General features: G+C 31.4%; 1 protein-coding gene across 1 annotated transcript; it reads left to right on the plus strand.

Moving 5' to 3' along the window:
• The first annotated feature begins 482 nt into the window (after nucleotides 1-482).
• LOC145323855 (uncharacterized) lies at nucleotides 483-17,455 on the plus strand. Its single transcript, XM_080166437.1, has 8 exons — nucleotides 483-568; nucleotides 3,280-3,362; nucleotides 7,743-7,820; nucleotides 8,206-8,296; nucleotides 9,559-9,661; nucleotides 10,322-10,445; nucleotides 11,093-11,168; nucleotides 17,267-17,455. Exons 1-7 carry the CDS (start codon nucleotides 544-546, stop codon nucleotides 11,150-11,152), a joined length of 564 nt encoding a protein of 187 aa, XP_080022563.1. The 5' UTR covers nucleotides 483-543; the 3' UTR covers nucleotides 11,153-11,168; nucleotides 17,267-17,455.

Here is a 17,455-nt window from a genome sequence, read left to right on the forward strand (position 1 = left end):
CTATCTTTACACCCCCCTTGACGCCCTTTGTGTAAAACCCCTATTATAAGTATTTTTCACAATTATTTTAAAAGATATATGTATACTTATTGCTTTTTAAATAAAATTACATTAAAATGTTCAAATATACACTCTCTATGATTTTTTGTCATTTTTCGGGATTTCTGGAACACAGTGTACAAGTAATATACAAAGCGATTTATTTCAAATTTAGTGTTTCGGCAGCACAACAATAGTTTTAAATATTAGTATCTATCAAAGCAAAATTAAAATTTTATTTAATTTAACTCCAATTTATACTTATGATCAGTCTATTAGGATAAAGTCTATTTTACAAAGGGTGAAAAAGAGGAAGAAATGCGTAATCCATGCACCATGGCTTAAAGGGGGAGGGAAGAGGGGCAAAATGACGCAAGCGGACACAGGATGCTGAAAAATTAAATGAAAAGGGGTGGGGGGGAGGGGGAGGATAATAGGAAATTGACGTAAATCGCGTACTTATGACTTTGTGGTTCTTATGGCAGTTTTAGTTATACCTCCAAAATGTTTAGTAAACCGATTGTTTTTGGTAATTTTTAAAGTTTATAAATATCTAATCAAAATTTTGTGATTTTGATAATCTTATAGATTTCAGCATATACTATAATCATAAGATTTTGGGTGAAGATTCCTCCGATCTTGAGTATCAACTCTGCAAAATAGTATGTACAGTTTTATTTTTATTTTAAAGGCCAGAAACTTTCCTCTGTTTTAGTTTAAAGAAAGGCTTTTAATAACTATTTAGAAATTATTTTTTTGGGTTGTACAATAAGATCTAAGTAACCACTAAACATATAGTATTGTATAGTTAATTTGCAGGTTTTCAGCTCTTTTTCAGGGGAAACCTACTTTATGCTTTAATTTAAAATTGTGTGTGTGTGGGGGGGGGGGGCCCGGGGGGGGGGTCAAAGTTGGTTGTCATCCACCTAGAATCTAGACGCGCTGCCACAAGTACAAACAATAGAAATAGAAATGCATCGCCAATATGGTCACAAATGTCATTTTAATGGTGTCCAAACGTTGTAGGAAAAATATTGCAACTAGTGTATGCAAAGATAGATATTAGGCAATTTTATTTTATTAGAATTATGTAATAGTGGACTAATAATAAAGGGAATTACATCAAAATATATTTAAATTGTAACTTTAAAAAGTGTCTAAAAAATCAGCCATGCGCCGTCATAAAGATGAGGGATTATCCATCAGGGGTTTTCTTTGCCACTTCTCCTCTCATCTCCCTCATTTTTATGACGTCACATGGCTGCTTTTTGAGACACTTTGAAAGTTACGTTCAAGATCATTTTAGCTACCCCTTCCTTCTATCGATTTCAATTTTATGTCTGTATTTTGAATTTGTCAGTAAAGGGGTTTGCAATTGATTTACAACCCTTCTTTCCCCCAAACTACAAAAGATTTTGGGAACGTATATTATTTATCTTCAATGTCTCATCCCTGACTCCCGGGGGTTTGCGGATGTGATTTGTCAAGTTCAAATAATAATTGTTACGCTCCGTAAGGGTTCACTGGTTACAAAGGTACATAGATAGGTATATATGTAGGTTGATAGATGGAGAGTTAGATAGATACACATATAAGTACTAGATAGTTACGAGATGGATAAATCCTTATAATAAAGTAACAGGATGTGTGTTTGTTTATGTGCCTGTTTGTCTGTACCGAAGGATCTCGCTAACCGCTGAACCGATCGGATTCTCCTTAACAGGATAGCTTCTCATAGGTCCCGGGAAGGTCTATAACTATTTTGGGGGAGAGTACCACCACCCTCCCAAGCGAAATAACAAAAAAGTCAAATTTTTGTTACGTATAGAGACTTCTACGAAACATAGCTAGGTATCGTAAAAACTTGGAAGCAACATAGATTGGTATCGTATTATTTAAAAGAACGTTTAGAGGCTTCTAGGGGCGTAGCCGCTAGAATTAAATAGAGAGATAGAAAGTTGAAAGATAGATAGATCGATACTTAGACAGATATAAATGTATTGTTTAAAAGGTATTTAGATGGATAGACAGTCATTAAATCTAGAGTGATTTATTTAATTTAGACAACACAACGTTACTTTTTTAACTAGGATAACAACAATCCTAATATATAAAGTAATAAGGTATTTTTGTCTGTATCTTAAGATTTCGATAGCTACTGAACCGATTGAGTCCTCCATTTCAGAAAAGCTTCATATAGGTCCCGTGATGGTTTTAGACAGTTTTATTTTTTTTTAAATCTAAGTATTGGGATGGTTTAAGGCTATTTTTCTGTTCTTCCCTTTAAATTACAGAGTCCCTAGATGCTAGGGGCGCAGCCGCTAGTCAATAATAAAGAAACATGTTTATCAAGTAATTTTAATGTTTAAACACCCCATTTTAGCTTTTTCACTAGGGTAAAAACTCTTACCCCTTACTGCCAAAAAAACCCCCAAAAATACCAGTTTTCGAGATCTTACTGAGCAAACACGCATACATTCATACTAAAGTCTGTTTGTCTGCCTTTATTTTTGTGGGTCCTGGGCATGTAGATTTTGCACGATTTTCGGGGCAGTATAAACCATATGAGTGACAAAGCAAAATGTAATAATCATGCATTCCCTACCCCTAAAAAAAATTAGGAACAGAACTTCCTTCCCCTGACAACTTATACAGAAACATTTATTTATCTCAATTGTCATATCACTGACTTTGTGGTAAAAACCCGGAGGTTAACCTAGCTAAATGACATCAATCTAATAATATCAATATTCTATAATTTAGTGTAGTTATTTCAATATCGAAGCTACTCTATAAAAAATATGTGTGTGTATTGTATACGCGTGTCAAATATACGTTAAGTAAAAGGACTTGACATACATAACTTAGTGAAGCAGTTTATAGTGCCTAATAAAAATGGCGTCATACAATACGAATGACCAATGATAGGCCAGTATACATTTTACTATTGGTCAATTGAAATGTATACTGGTCAGTGGTCATTTGTACTGTATAACTTAATTTTTTACAAGCACTACAAGCTGTTTATCTGGTAATCCTATTTTTTTTAAATAATAAGTTTTTTTTGTCAGTCTGTTTATATCTCCCTAAAGATAAAAATTGTGTTTTTGGCTATTTTAATTATAAAATTTGGGATAGATGTATGCCATATTTTTAGAAGACAATTGCGCAGGCGCTAGTATTATATAAAGGTTATAGTTTATATGAATTATTGTCATATTTGAAGAAAACTTTTTTTAGGCTGTGTTTTAGCTGCTGGCCTTATGGAGGGAGTTGCCGGCTTGGCCGTTGAACAGCCACCCTTTCTGGCAACAGCTATGGAGGTAAATAGTTTTATAAATGAAGAAACAAAATAGTGAAACAAGGCCAGGCATGTTCATAAGGAGCGCGGCACTAAAATTAAAATAAATGAATATGGAGAGAGAGAGAGAGAGAGAGAGAGATAGTGAGAGAGGGGGGGAGGCAGAGAAAGAGAGACAGATAGGATTAGAAAGAGAGACGAACATAGAATGACAAATATATTGATGGATGTGCAGAGCTACTCTTGTTGATAAATATATGTATCTATATATTTTGAATAGATGTAATTTTACTCGGCAGCCAGCCTGCCATTATATAATATCTTGCCTTGGATGCGGGTTGGTAAGAGTTGCTTGGCCGTTCATAATTTTTTAGATTTGGATGCTGCAATAACCAAAAAAATCAGTAGCGGATAATTTTTGTTCTTGCGTCTTTTCTAAAGCTTAGTAAAAACTAGACTTGTTACATAAAAGTTATACCCAGTTTGATACAGCTGTGAATTTAAGTAAATGTTGCGGCTGTCGAAACCTTGATTTTAGTATGAAATTACAAAACATATGTACTGGTTGAATATACGTTACATTAAACATTATCCAAGCTATTCTATAATGAGGTTAGTCAGTCCATAAATTGTAAAACCGTTGTCAGCCACGCTTGTCGCGTAATTTATACAAATATTCATTTACTTACATTATTTGACCTATTTCTGTTCAGTTGTAAGTTATAAACATTAACCTATTCTTTGGAGAATATAAACAAATACTATGGAAACATTGCTCCTTTTCTATGTATATTGTATGTATCATATGCAATACTTTTTTTTTTGCAAAAATGGTAATTACTATTTAATGCTTGCTTGTGCCTTTGTCTTCTCTAAAGTAGCAAAGATACTTTACAATTGTAAATATTGTCTGTCAGTTCATAAGGAGATTTAAAGAATGATAATATGAAGGTCAGATGATCATTTATTTTGTTCCTAGATACATTATTGCAGTATCCAGTATTATTTCAATTGAAAAAGAATATTAAATTGGTATAATAAAGAAATACTATTTAGATTATAAAATTGTACAGCTATACTGTGCTGATTATAACTCTATATAACTCTGTAGATACTGTAGAGCCTTTATTGACTATTTACTGAATTATTAAATACTAGCGGCTACGCCTCTAGATGTAATTTCTTTTGAGAGGGTGGTGATACTCTCCCCCCAAAAGGTTAAAAACCTTCACAGGACTTATGAGAACGAGAAGCTACATTGTAAAGGAAAACAACAGATCTATATTATAGAAGTATATACACAGATAACTACCGGCTTAACTTTTCCAATTACTTTTTTCGTCTGCTAGCAAATTGTTTTCTATACTTAGAGATAATTAAAGGTTTATATTAAATGTAACATCTTAAGTTATGTAACATGATAATAATTAATAAACAAAATGTCTGAAATAAAGGAATTGGCAAATTTTGAATATGAATTATTAAATGTTTGGTTTGAACAATAAATGTAATATTATAAGTGTATAATCCAAACAACTACCTGCCCCAAGTGATAGAGACCCAAGCAAATTGCTTTTTTTGTTCTTTTGTTAAAACTGTGTGTTTGTATTTCCGACTCTATTAGTTGATTTTAAAGACCCAATACAAAATAGGGACTGGGTCCATGCCCTTGAGGCTAGGAGGGAGATTTTCAAATGGCTAATGTCACCTCTATTCATGCTTTAGTGTATACATTTTAGTTGATTTGAAATTAATCTTTTTATTATTGTCAAGGACAGGTTTTTGGCTATTATGCCATGGAAGCTACACCTTCAATAATAAGTCTTCAGTAATACATCAATTTACCTAAAATTAAGCTTTTCAAACACATCCCACATAAAATTAATGCATATGCTACTTAAGAACACAGAAACGACACTGTAAGTAATAAACATGGGGAGGAAGACGATAATGCGATTAAAATAGTCTAAAATCCATAATTCTTTGTATATTTGCCAGACCTTTGCTTTATTAATGTGAGAATGATTATTTAGCTTTCCGCGGATATAAAATGTACAATTATAAGATAAAAACCAGGCCGGATTCGAATGAATACGAGAAAGATTAATTATTTGGCCATTGTCCTAGTCCTACTCCCCTGCAAGTACCTAATTTATGATGAACTCCAATTTAGTTTCCGAAAGTGTACCTAGCGTCCGCGTCCTATCTCGAAATTTGCTATTAGCTAAAAAAGCTTCAAACTTCCAAAAAAAGATTAAAATTCTAAACATTAAAATTTTGAATGTATAATGTATAAATCGCTTTGTTTTCACAAATTTCCGGAGTAGCTGATAAAAGGGTCTGCAATAATTGGGTTATCTGCTGTACACTTTAGGAAACTAGGGCTAGAATAGGAAATTCATTTGGAGTTCATCTAATTTATTCTTGCGAAGTTAATTAAACCAATTTGGTTATACAACTGTTGTATGTCTTAAAACATATAAATTATGTTTTTTATATCAATATTTTGATTTGCATAGCATATATTCTATACAATTAAGCTTTTCAACACCAGCATTTAACCACCAAATGATTATAAAGGAATCTTTAGTAAACGAGGCTAAAACTAAATTTTAATAAAATAAGACTATTTAAAGCAATATATTTTATTTAGTTTAGCTTTTTTTCAAATTAAACTAGTATTAAAGTTAAAAGCATTTTTGGAAAACATACTTCTTAGACAAAATTGTTTTATTCTTTTATTACTTATGTAATCATACTTGTCCTTGTTATATTGAAAATGATAATAATATTATGCAATGGAAATATCTATAATACAAAGTAGCTTGATGTCTGTCCGTCTGTCCGTCTGTCCGTCTGACCGTCTGTCCGTCTGTCTGTCCGTCTGTCTGTCCGTCTGTCTGTCTGTCCCTTAAGATCTCGGTAACCACTGAACCGATCGGATTCTACTTTTCAGGGAATATACCTACTGGTCCTGTGGTGGTTTTAGACTATTTTCTTGGGGGGTGGGACACCCCCAACCCCCCCCAAAAATAAAAAAATCCAACCCCCAAAATTTTTAGTTTTACATTTTTTTTAAATCTTAGTAACTGCTGATCAAATTGGGCTCTACCCTTCTGGGAATATACCTACTGGTCCTCTGGTGGTTTTAAGCTATTTTCTTGGGGGGTGGGACACCCTAACCCCCCAAAAAATAAAAAAATCCACACTTCCAAAATTTTTTTTTTTAAATTTTTTAAACAAAAACCAGTAATTGGGGTGGGGGAACCCCACCGCAACATGGGGCGAAGCCCCCATGAAGCCCCCCCCCCCGAAAAAAAAATCAAAAATTTTTTTTTTAATTTTTATTTTTGTGTATGCGAACAACCTAGGTCTAATTTTTACGAATTGAAATTTTTGTGTATACGGCAAACAACCTGGGTTTAATTTGTACAAATTAAAATTTTTGTGCATAAAGCACACAACCTGGGTTTAATTTTACCACAGAGTAATTAAACAAAGAATAATTTTTTGAATATTTCTATTAAGGAGGGTTGAAATCCCAAAACTATATAGGGCGAAGCCCCTAGAAGCTAGGGGCGAAGCCGCTAGTATGTATAAAAAGTGTCAGATTCATATTGTGTTTAATTAAACAAAAATATATATTATTTACATATTTATTAAACCTTACACCATTGCTCTATACTAATGATTTCTATTTGATTTATCGGTATTATCCTCTTGGAAATATTTTTTCCCGGCGAACTATAAACGCTGGCCGTGGTGCTCGGCACCCTTACCTGCCTAGCCGCAATGCTCGACCCCCTAGCTTGCCTAGCTGCGGGCGCTCGGCCCCCTAGCCTTAAACCTAACCTAACCAAAAATAGTCATAGTTCTATTTGGGGAGGGGGGGGGTTGAGGTATGAAAATTTTAATGAGGATAACGCCGATTTATCAGTACAGACTTTACTGTACCAATCTTCTTTACTTATTAGCATTTTATAAAATTCTTTGAAAAAGAGAATATGCATGAACAAATCAGATATTCTTCTATTAACCTATTTTTGCAACCAAAAGGTTCATAGTAGTTATTTATTGCAAAGTATTATAGACGACTTTCCGTGAATACTAAAATGAAAAATTATAAGATTACAACTGGTATTACATTCATGACTTTTATTTTATTATTCGTGGAAAATTGTCTCTAATAAATGCTATACATGATTTTTCAGTATGGCTGAAGTACTGGTTCCATACTAAAAATAAAAATATGGAGGTAGATTATTGAGAAACGTGTGTCATTATATTTCTTCAGACAAGCAAACTAAAAGAAATTCTTTTAGTTACAAATAATAACATTTACAAAACTTACCGACAAACAAACTAAATGACAGACTAATATTAAAACTTATTTTTTTTTCAGGTTGCCTCTAGAGCTACAACTAGCAGTGAAGTAATCTCTCTCAACCTCACCAACCTCCTGGTTCTCTTGGCTCTCAAGGTATAACATCTATAATTAAATCTCTGTCTTTTATGTTACAAGTTCCCATATACAGTAATAAAGGATACACCCTATTTTTATTTTAGTTTTAAAAAATGGGGTAGGTAATTTATTTATTGGGAAGATTTCTTTTGGGAGGATGGTGGACGTGGTACCCTCCCCATAATAGTTATGAACCTTCCCAGAAATTATGAGAAGCTACCCTGTAAAGGAGAACCATACTGGTTCAGTGGTTATCGAGATCCTTCGTTACAGACAGAAAGAAAAAAAGACAAACAAAAAGACTTCCTGTTACTTTATAATAAGGATACTATTTTTTTTCAATTCAACTTTTAGACGGCTAATATTTTATATTTTCTCATTATGTTTATCCATTAATTTCTAGGTTGCCATCATTGTGATTGGTTTGATGACAGGAGCCCTGGGCAGCTCAAGTGCTGCTGCCACCTCATCTGCAAGTGCTAGGGCTGAAACTGGTAAGTCTTTGGATAGATAGACAGTTAGTTGTACATTTAGAAAGAGAGAAAGGTAAGCTTAGTACCTAAATTGTTACTAATAACTTACCTTTAAGTGCTAGGGTTGAAACTCGTACATAAGTTCAAAAACAAATAGAAAATTAGCCAGACATTTAGGAAGGTAGAATTATTCCTGAAACTGCTGTTAGTTGATCAGCCTGTTCTAGAGTTTAAACTAGTAGGTTCTTGGATTATAAAGCAGTTAACTAGACATTTAGGAAGATAGAAAGGTGCCTATGATTGATTAAGTATTGTTGCTAAAGGGTGTGCAAAAAATGCGGACTTTTTTAAAATTGAAATTGCGCGGCTTGTGTTAATAGTAGAAAAATGTTATGCATATCGTTAGAACCGCTATAAACTCTATTTTTTGGAACCAAAAGAAAGATTACTTTGCTACGTATAGTTACGAAACTACGTGTTAAAATGTCCCAACTGATGTCAAACTTGACTTGCGAGTAAATTTTAAAATATAACTAAAAATTAGAGAAGATATTTTGCAAAAAGGATGCCTAAATTTTTTAATTTCAAATTGCGCAGCTTCTGTTAATAGTAGAAAAATGTTACGCACACCGTTAGAACCGCTATGAACTGTATTTTTTGGAAATATAAGAACGGTTCCTGTGCTACAAATAATCTAGGAGCCAGATGGTAAAATGTCCTAAAATATACTCGCAAGTCAAGTTTTAAGTCAGTTGGGCCATTTTACTACGTAGCTCCTAAACTGTGCGTAGCACAGGAATCATTTTTATATTTCCTAAAAATAGACTTCTTAGCGGTTCTAACAATATGCATAACATTTTTCTACTATTTACACAAGCCACGCAATTTCAATTTTTAAAAAGTCCGCATTTTTTTTGCACACCCTTTATCTCATCTCTAAAATAAATGGTTAAAAGACTTTTAGATTCTTAGACAGATAATTATTTAAAGGTTAAAATTAGAAACGTCTAAACTTTTTTTTTGAGGGGGGTAAAATTAGAATTTTTAAAGGTTTAAGGGGGGTAAAGACCCATTTACCCTCACACTGGACATCTATGATTAAAACGCAGCTTTAGTGCAATAGCTAGCCTATCATGAATTATTAAGGCTGAACTGATTGGCTACTATACAGCTATCGTAGTTCATTCATCATTTACATTGAACAGCTATAAAAAAAAAGAATGTGTACAAGTAAGAAATAAAGACTAAATTACATATATTGTTGTAAACTGTTTCTATAATAGTTGGAGAGTCATTGATGAACATGGACAAGAATGAGATGACTGGAGGCATGTGCTTCCTCCTCTATACTGCTGGGGATGAATCAAAGCTGGATTGTATGGCCAGGTAACTTTTTAAAATAAAACTATTTCTACCAAAAAGATATGAGATATGATTATGATAAGTATCTGTTAACTTTATTGATTATTTAGATAATTATTTGTTTAGATTCATCTTATATAACAATTTTGGGTTACTTGGCCTAAGTGCTCCTTAATTTAAGCAGCTTGTTCTAAGCCAGAACTGGATTGATGGCTCTTTTAGTGATTGAAAACTTAATTACTAAATAGATAAATTTATACATTATACATTAAATTTTAAAAGTAAAAACCTACTTTTTAATGCATATATTTGTTTGAAAGATACAAGCAAATGATATTTGATATTCTACCACTAACATTAAATTGAATACATATCGTATGTAAATATTGGAATATACACTTTTTATATTTGTTTTTTTATTTATGTTTTCCTTGTCTGATTACTTTTGTTTGATGTAGTTGTTTAGATTGATTGCTTTTTCCAATTTTCTTCTTCTTACAAAAATATGATATAGAAAAAAAGTTTTTAAATAGAATTTGAGCCATGTACTACCAATTTTAAGAAATTAAAAAAGGTAAACTGTTGTGAATTTTTCTATTCATGATAATAGACCTTTCAATTTTCTTTATTCCTTATTTGATAAGTCATGTATACAATCAAAATTTTACAATGTTGTGTTTTTAGATTTGCTTGCGAGTCTGATGAAGTTGCTGAGAAGATGTTGTCTGCTGGTAAGATGTGGTACAAGATGCACAAGATCATCAACACCGTCCCCTTCCAGGAGAAATACAAGAGCATCATGGATAAGGTATAGTCTTTTTGCTCATTTTTGTATTTTAATAAACTATCTTTCCTTTTGAAAAGCTTTAGTGTGTAAACAGAGCATTGTTTTCTTTTTTATGTGACTCTTGTAGCTTGGATCAAATACAAATTCCTATTTAAAAATTTTCTCTTTATAACATATGCTTAAAATCAGCGTTGTGGAGCCGTTTGATTTTGGTGCGGCTCCGGCTTTGCGGAGCCGTCTGTGAAGATAGCGGCTTCGGCTCCGACCTGAAATCAAGAAAAGCTCAACATATTTTTTTCCCCATGTCTTCTTTTTTTTGACTTTTGAAGGTTTTAAAAGTTCAATTTTGGATAAAAATGGACTTGAAAAACTTAAAAGGGGCATTTGTACAATATGACAAAACATAGTTACCAAATTATAATTAATAAAACATCTCTTGATTTTGCTAACCCGGAGCCGTTTTTTAGCGAAAATTACGGCTCCATCTAAATATGACGGCTCCACGGCTCCCAGCTAGAAATAAATGTCCATAATTGCATGATGGGTATACATGTGCATGTTTTGATGGTTAGTCTATTAGTCATTTATTAATTAATGTTCCTTTTCCAACAATCTTAACAAATAAAGTTTTAGTAAGAGTGTAATCTTAATTCAATCTTTTATTTAAGGTTCAAGAGGGCATCAAGCATAAGAAGGCAGGCAAACAGTGCAAGACCTACAGATGGTAGACAAACAGACAAAAAGGTAATTATAGGATCGACGCTCCTTTATAAGATGGCTATGATTTTGTTGTTGTCATCCTTGTATATTTACCCACTAATAAAAAATAGTAATATACAGACGTATTTTGCCTGAAAAAAATTTTTTTTTCTGGAACTTTCATGACAGTTAGAAATATATCATTGTCCTAAGAATATCCAATTTTGAACTAAAGATAAAAAAATGAACAACGTGATGTGTAGTTTTTCAATATGTAAATATTACCACAAGGACGGGCAGTTAATTAAGATTTGTTTACTATGTACCATGTACTGTTGCTCATATAATTAACAATTAGAATATACGTGGATATTATGGCAGAGGAAAAATATTTGTCAATTAAGGTTGCTATTTCCCTTGTTATTTATTGGTGAGTAAGTTTATCCAATAGGAGTTAAAGGAATAGGATATAAGGGGTATCGTAATTTTAGCCCACTACAAGTTTCACTTTATCAGAGTATATGATAATCTGGTGAAATAAGAAATCCACTTAAATGACCAATAATGTTCGAATTTCAGAATATTAATTTCATTAGTCATGAAATAAATAAAAAATGTTTAAAATCTCATTTAAGTTACTCAAAGTTTTAGAGGAAAAAGTACACAAAGCCGTTGTACAAAAACTAAATAATCTATATGAACATATCCTTGTAAAGAATATCATTTACATGAATACATTGTATATTTGTCAGGGAGGGAGGGAATAATACGAGATAAATTACACTAAAATCTACTAGTCCCAATATTGCTCGCCAAATGTTCTACAAATATTTGGGTAAAAAATAATAAATCTTCCAATGTCATATCTCTGTATATGAGGAAAAAGTAACAAAGGAAGGGAGATATTTTTTAGTTACGTTGACCTTTGTAAAACATTGAATAAAATATATAACTGCTTTAAAAGAAACTAACGAAGGGACTTTATGTATCTAAAGGCACTGCATTTGATATTGTAGAGAGATGGCAGAAAATAGCCTTAAACCAATGTGAAGCTTCCACAATTCATAAGGATTTTTAAAAAATCCTGTTAAATAATTTACTAATATAAAAAAGTACCTTCAGAGAATTTTTTCTTCTTTAAATGAATATCAATGATAGAAATTTTTAGATTTAATTTAAACAAACATATATTGGTGAAAAATATGAGGAAAACCTTTTTATTTCAGATACTATCTCTGAACCTAAAAAAATTAGCATATTTCTTGCAGAACTGAGAAAGCCCTTCAGAGTATTCATTTTGGTTCTAAGAATCATTCATTCTATATATATCTAGATACCAGTGGCTGCTTCAACTATAGCCTCTACGGGATCCTAAAAACATTTGATTTTAGTTTCACAGCAAAGAAAATAAATTTTTTTTCTGTCAATGTGATGGGGGCATTTTTCAATTGAGTTTGCTTCTTTCGAACAAACAGAGAGACAGCAATGTTTTACTTTGAATTATAGACTAGCAGCTGCGCCGTTAGCCTCTAGGGGCATAATAATTCAATGCAAGGGTGTAGGATATTTAGCCTAAAGCCAGTCCAAGGTCTCTACTAACCATCTCAGAAAAATACATTTTGAACCAACCAAACAATGCGGTTATTTTTATAAAATAGCCTAAAACCATTGCATCATTAGTTTTTTTTCGTACAGAAAAATTGACAGAAGATACAAACAAACAACGTTCTACTGTGTATCATAAAATATAAATATATGAAAAGTAGAGTAAACTTTATCTTATAAAAAATTCTTTTATGATAAAATGTATGTATTGTCTGTATATATTGGTAGATTTATTTAATCCCCTATAAAATATAAAATTTGTCCCACAATCTTTATATAGTATGTTCATACAAAGTAGCAACAGGATTGTATTTACCTTAGGATGACAACCATATCTACCCACAAAAAAAAATATTATACTAATTTTAGAGTGAGGGGTACCTTTTACTTCTAAAAGCCCGGCTTTTCTATAACTGGTCCAATTATCCACGCTTCCGTCCGAAAGGATAGCTCGTATTGTTAATTTTGGTAGAATTGTGTTATCGACTTCAAACTTGGCATGTTGCCTTTAAAACTTTTTTCATTATAACTTTTTATGTGATATTTATTGTCATATTCATCTGATTTTTAAAATACCTAATGATTTATTGGACTAACAGGCAATATATTAATTACTTTTTTTCTGAAATATTTTAGTTGTTTAGAAAACTACACATATTTTGATCAGGATAAAAAATGAGTTGAGGGGTTGATGGTTGCTAAGATATATTGGAGAAAATGAAAAATTGTCGTCAATTTATTTAGTCAATATCATTCTCTTTTATTTTTATGGGAAAAGTACATTTTATTTTATTTAGCATATAGAGCTTTTTTTGAATATGAGTTAGTTTATAAATTTTATGACATTTGCCTTCGTATGGGGTTTACCTAACTATCCTATCAAATAGCCAAATTACAGTAAATTGGCCAATTCAAAGCTTACCAAAAACTGTGAACCGAAATTTTATTGGACGTACTTTTATTGAAATTTACATACATATACATTATCTACTGTACATAGAGCGGAAAAAAGGGATAAGTTGATTTAATATGAACAAAAATACGCATGATTTAACTTTTTAATGAAAATGATTTAGATAAAGACCATTTAATATGGTTGATACACAAAACATAGTAAATAATGGTTTTGATCTAACAAGTTGTATTATAGATTCCAAAGCTCTTAACCAATGAAAATTAAAGTTCGCAAAGTTTTTATGCCAACGAATAAGAAAACGTTAATATAAAACTTAGGGGACTTTGTAAAAAAAAAAAATGTCCCCTCCCTCCCTGATAGGTAGCACCTGTCACTAAATATTTATATTGAAAACCATATCACGTTTAACCCACTTGTGTCAATACATATAAAGGAATACATGGATTTCACAATAAAAGATATATAAAGACTTTTGATAAAAATTGAATATATAAAAATATTACCAGATAATATGACAATGGACCATAAAATAACTTTTTTGCCTTCTGGAAATAAAAAATAAAAAATGCTTGGATACTGAACTTAGTGAACCAACTAATCAAAATTTCACATCCCAAGTACCTAATGTTTTGAGCTAACAAATTAGAAAACGTATTTACACAGTTTGGGTACTAGTGTAATGAATTCCTGTTTTTCAATGAATTTTGAAAATGCAAGAACATAAAATAAATAAACCAATTGATTGCTTCTTAAATTTGAATAAAGGAATATTGTTTTACTATACTTACCAACATAACATATGTGTGCTTATTATGGATTGTAGAATATCGATTTACCTATCCCTAAATTCTGTGGTTTAACCAACTTATGTCAAAATCAATTTGTTTTACAACCCAAAATATTGGAACATTTCAGGACAACAACACTTCAATTTCAAAGGTATTATTCATTAACATTCCAAAATTCCCATTAACTTAAGACTTTACTTTATAAATAAGACTTATTCCAAGGACCATGAAAAGCTTTCATAGAATTAGATATTCATTAGGTTAATTTTTTGACGAAATATTATAGGCATAAAAAAACTTACTACTGAAAATCATAAAAGTACTCAATGATTGTAGCCTTAGATTAATTTTTTGTGTACAGTTTTATCCCCACTTTTCATGAATATTGTCATCCTTGTTTTTTTCAATTCTGCTTATTCATATTTATTGATGATAATAAAACTTATTATTATCTTTTTTCTCTCTCTATACAATTTCTTTTGTTAATGAAGATTTGCTTTGTAAGTAGTTTTTTTAAAGAAAAAATATATTATTAAAATGTTTCTATAATTATAAAATAATAGTTTTTTACTTGTTTTATTCCAAAACTACGATGCACGATAAATTGATGCACATCACCAATGATGATGAAGATAATTACCCCTTAAATAGATCAAAATCATTGGTTGAAAAGTGTTGACACTGCTTTTGTTAATGAAGATTTGCTTTGTAAGTAGTTTTAAAAAAATATATTATATTGAAATGTTTCTGTAATTCTGAAATAATATTTTTAAAATTGTTTTATCCAAAAACTACCATGCATGATACATTTATGTACATTGTGCATCACCAATGATGATACAGAAGTTTACCCCTTATGTAGATCGAAATCAATGGTTGAAAAAAGTGTCGACACTGCAGTAAAAAGTCAGCGAATTAGAGAGTATTTTTATTTCATAATAATGAAAGATTTCGTGATTTTTAAAATATTTTATAAGTTTTTCATTTAAAATTGTTCATCAATTATTTAACTTTTTCTTTATTTTAAGAGAAACTACTTTACATATCTTTCTGTCAAACATTATTTTTCTTTTTAAATATCTTCATTAAATAAAAAGTTGTCTATTCTCGTTGCATTTTAAACTCCAGTACGTGTCAATTATGGATGACATCATCCTTGTTATTTTAACAAGGATGACAACATCCATAAACGCAAAGCTCTGAAACGGTATGACAGACAAACATTAACTCTTGTAGAGTGTCAGATTCGCTTATGATATTGTACCTTATTGTAATAGGAATCAGTCCTCTTAAAATCAGATCAATCGGATGATTATATCACACAAAAAATTGTTCTTAAAAATCGACATGTTTAAAATGAACGTACGGACATTCTGGCAACGATTTTAGAGTTGCTACCTAACTAGTACAGGAATCATAATGCAAAGTTTGAAATCGATAGGACAATTCGAACATGTCTAAATTAACGAAAAAAGCTATCCGTTATGGACGGACTACGGACCGACCCTAATTATAGAAAATCTTCCCTTTTAAAAATACAATATAGCAAAGAATATACCTGTTCTTGTTATTTTATCACAATCTTAGTTTTCTAAGAACAATTGTGAATATCAAAATCTAGCATTTTACATGAAAGGCAGTTTTTTTAGGGTATTTTTTTAAAACAGCCAAAAAAGGATGTCCAATAACTATAACAATATTCAAAACTTGGAAATAAAGAATTTTATGAAGAATTATCGATTATGCGGTATGCCTTTAGCACCTAAGGGATAATGTATAAAAATAGCATAAAACCCAAGGATTAAAATAAAAAATAAATTAGGCTAAAAGCTCAAAAGGAGTGCTCAATACGTTCGATAGATTGAAATCTGACGCTTCAGACTAAAAATTTTACTACTTTATAAAATAGGGTTTATGTTAGTAAATATTAGGTGATTAGGAGTAAAGATAGACAAGTATTTAGCAGGTATTACCAAAATAACTGTTGCGAAGATACAAACAATTGTCCACGAGTATTCAAATAACAATAAAAAAATTAACATTTTTTAGCCTGGGACTTCGGTCTTTCGGGGCAAACACAACTGGTTTTAATTGTATAATTTTCATTTTAAAATTCGTGAAAAGCTGTCAATAATACGATGAGATAATTAATACTTTTAGCCTGTTTTACGGTATTGAATAAACATCCCCGATGCTCTATGCACTTTACTGACATAGTTACCTTTCAAATAATGCAGGCAACTTTCATCATATGTCCTAGTTTTACATCGGTGAAGGTGGTGGGATCGAATCTAGGGCAAAAATTGACAGTGTCATAGATAAAGATGTAAAATTGTTTCTACTGCTGCTATGTCAGTTGCGCAACTTTATCTATATAATACAAAGTAGAATTATGTCTGTCCGTCCCCAAATCCCCTCACCAATTTTTTAAAAATTATTTTAAAATGTGGCGGAGTGGGGGCATCTCCAGGTAATAAAAGATGTAATTATACCTCTTGGGGCAAAGCCCCTAGAGGCTGGGAGCGAAGCCGCTAGTATTATATATAGTAGCAAACTTTTTGTAATCTGTAGCGTCGGATCTCGCCCACTGCTGAACTGATATGGTTCTCCTTTACAATGAAGCTTCTTACAGGTTCAGGGAAGGTTTTTAACTATTTCAGGGAAAGGTATATCCCACATTAATTGTCCCTAGAGGCTTTTAGGGGGCAAAGCCGATAGTATTAAGTACAAAGTGAATTTCTTAATCTAAAGCAGGCACCAAAGGTTGTATTATCTAAAGGTTTGATTTATGCAATAAAAAGCTATTTTTATTAATAACTAATGTTTTTTTTCAGATTTATGGCTTGACGGAAGCGAAGCTTCTCCACAATTTATTAATTATCAACAATATTCATCAGTTAACTAAATCTGAATCCAAGAAAATATTATCCTCCAATTTTTGTAATATTGCTATTTGTTATTTTTGTTTTAGTTTAATTGTTATCAACTATGTATTATTATTTTCTAATAAAAGTTAAGTTTTA

Source organism: Acartia tonsa, chromosome 7 (assembly GCF_053477335.1).
Source record: "Acartia tonsa isolate MP-2025a chromosome 7, ASM5347733v1, whole genome shotgun sequence".
NCBI lineage: Eukaryota > Metazoa > Arthropoda > Copepoda > Calanoida > Acartiidae > Acartia > Acartia tonsa.

Coding starts and splice junctions, on each gene's coding strand:
- LOC145323855 (XM_080166437.1), top strand. CDS start 544: ATGTTTAGTAAACCGATTGTTTTTG. Junction 569..3,279: donor TAGTAAACCGATTGTTTTTG/GTAATTTTTAAA, acceptor AACTTTTTTTAG/GCTGTGTTTTAGCTGCTGGC. Junction 7,821..8,205: donor TGGTTCTCTTGGCTCTCAAG/GTATAACATCTA, acceptor ATTAATTTCTAG/GTTGCCATCATTGTGATTGG.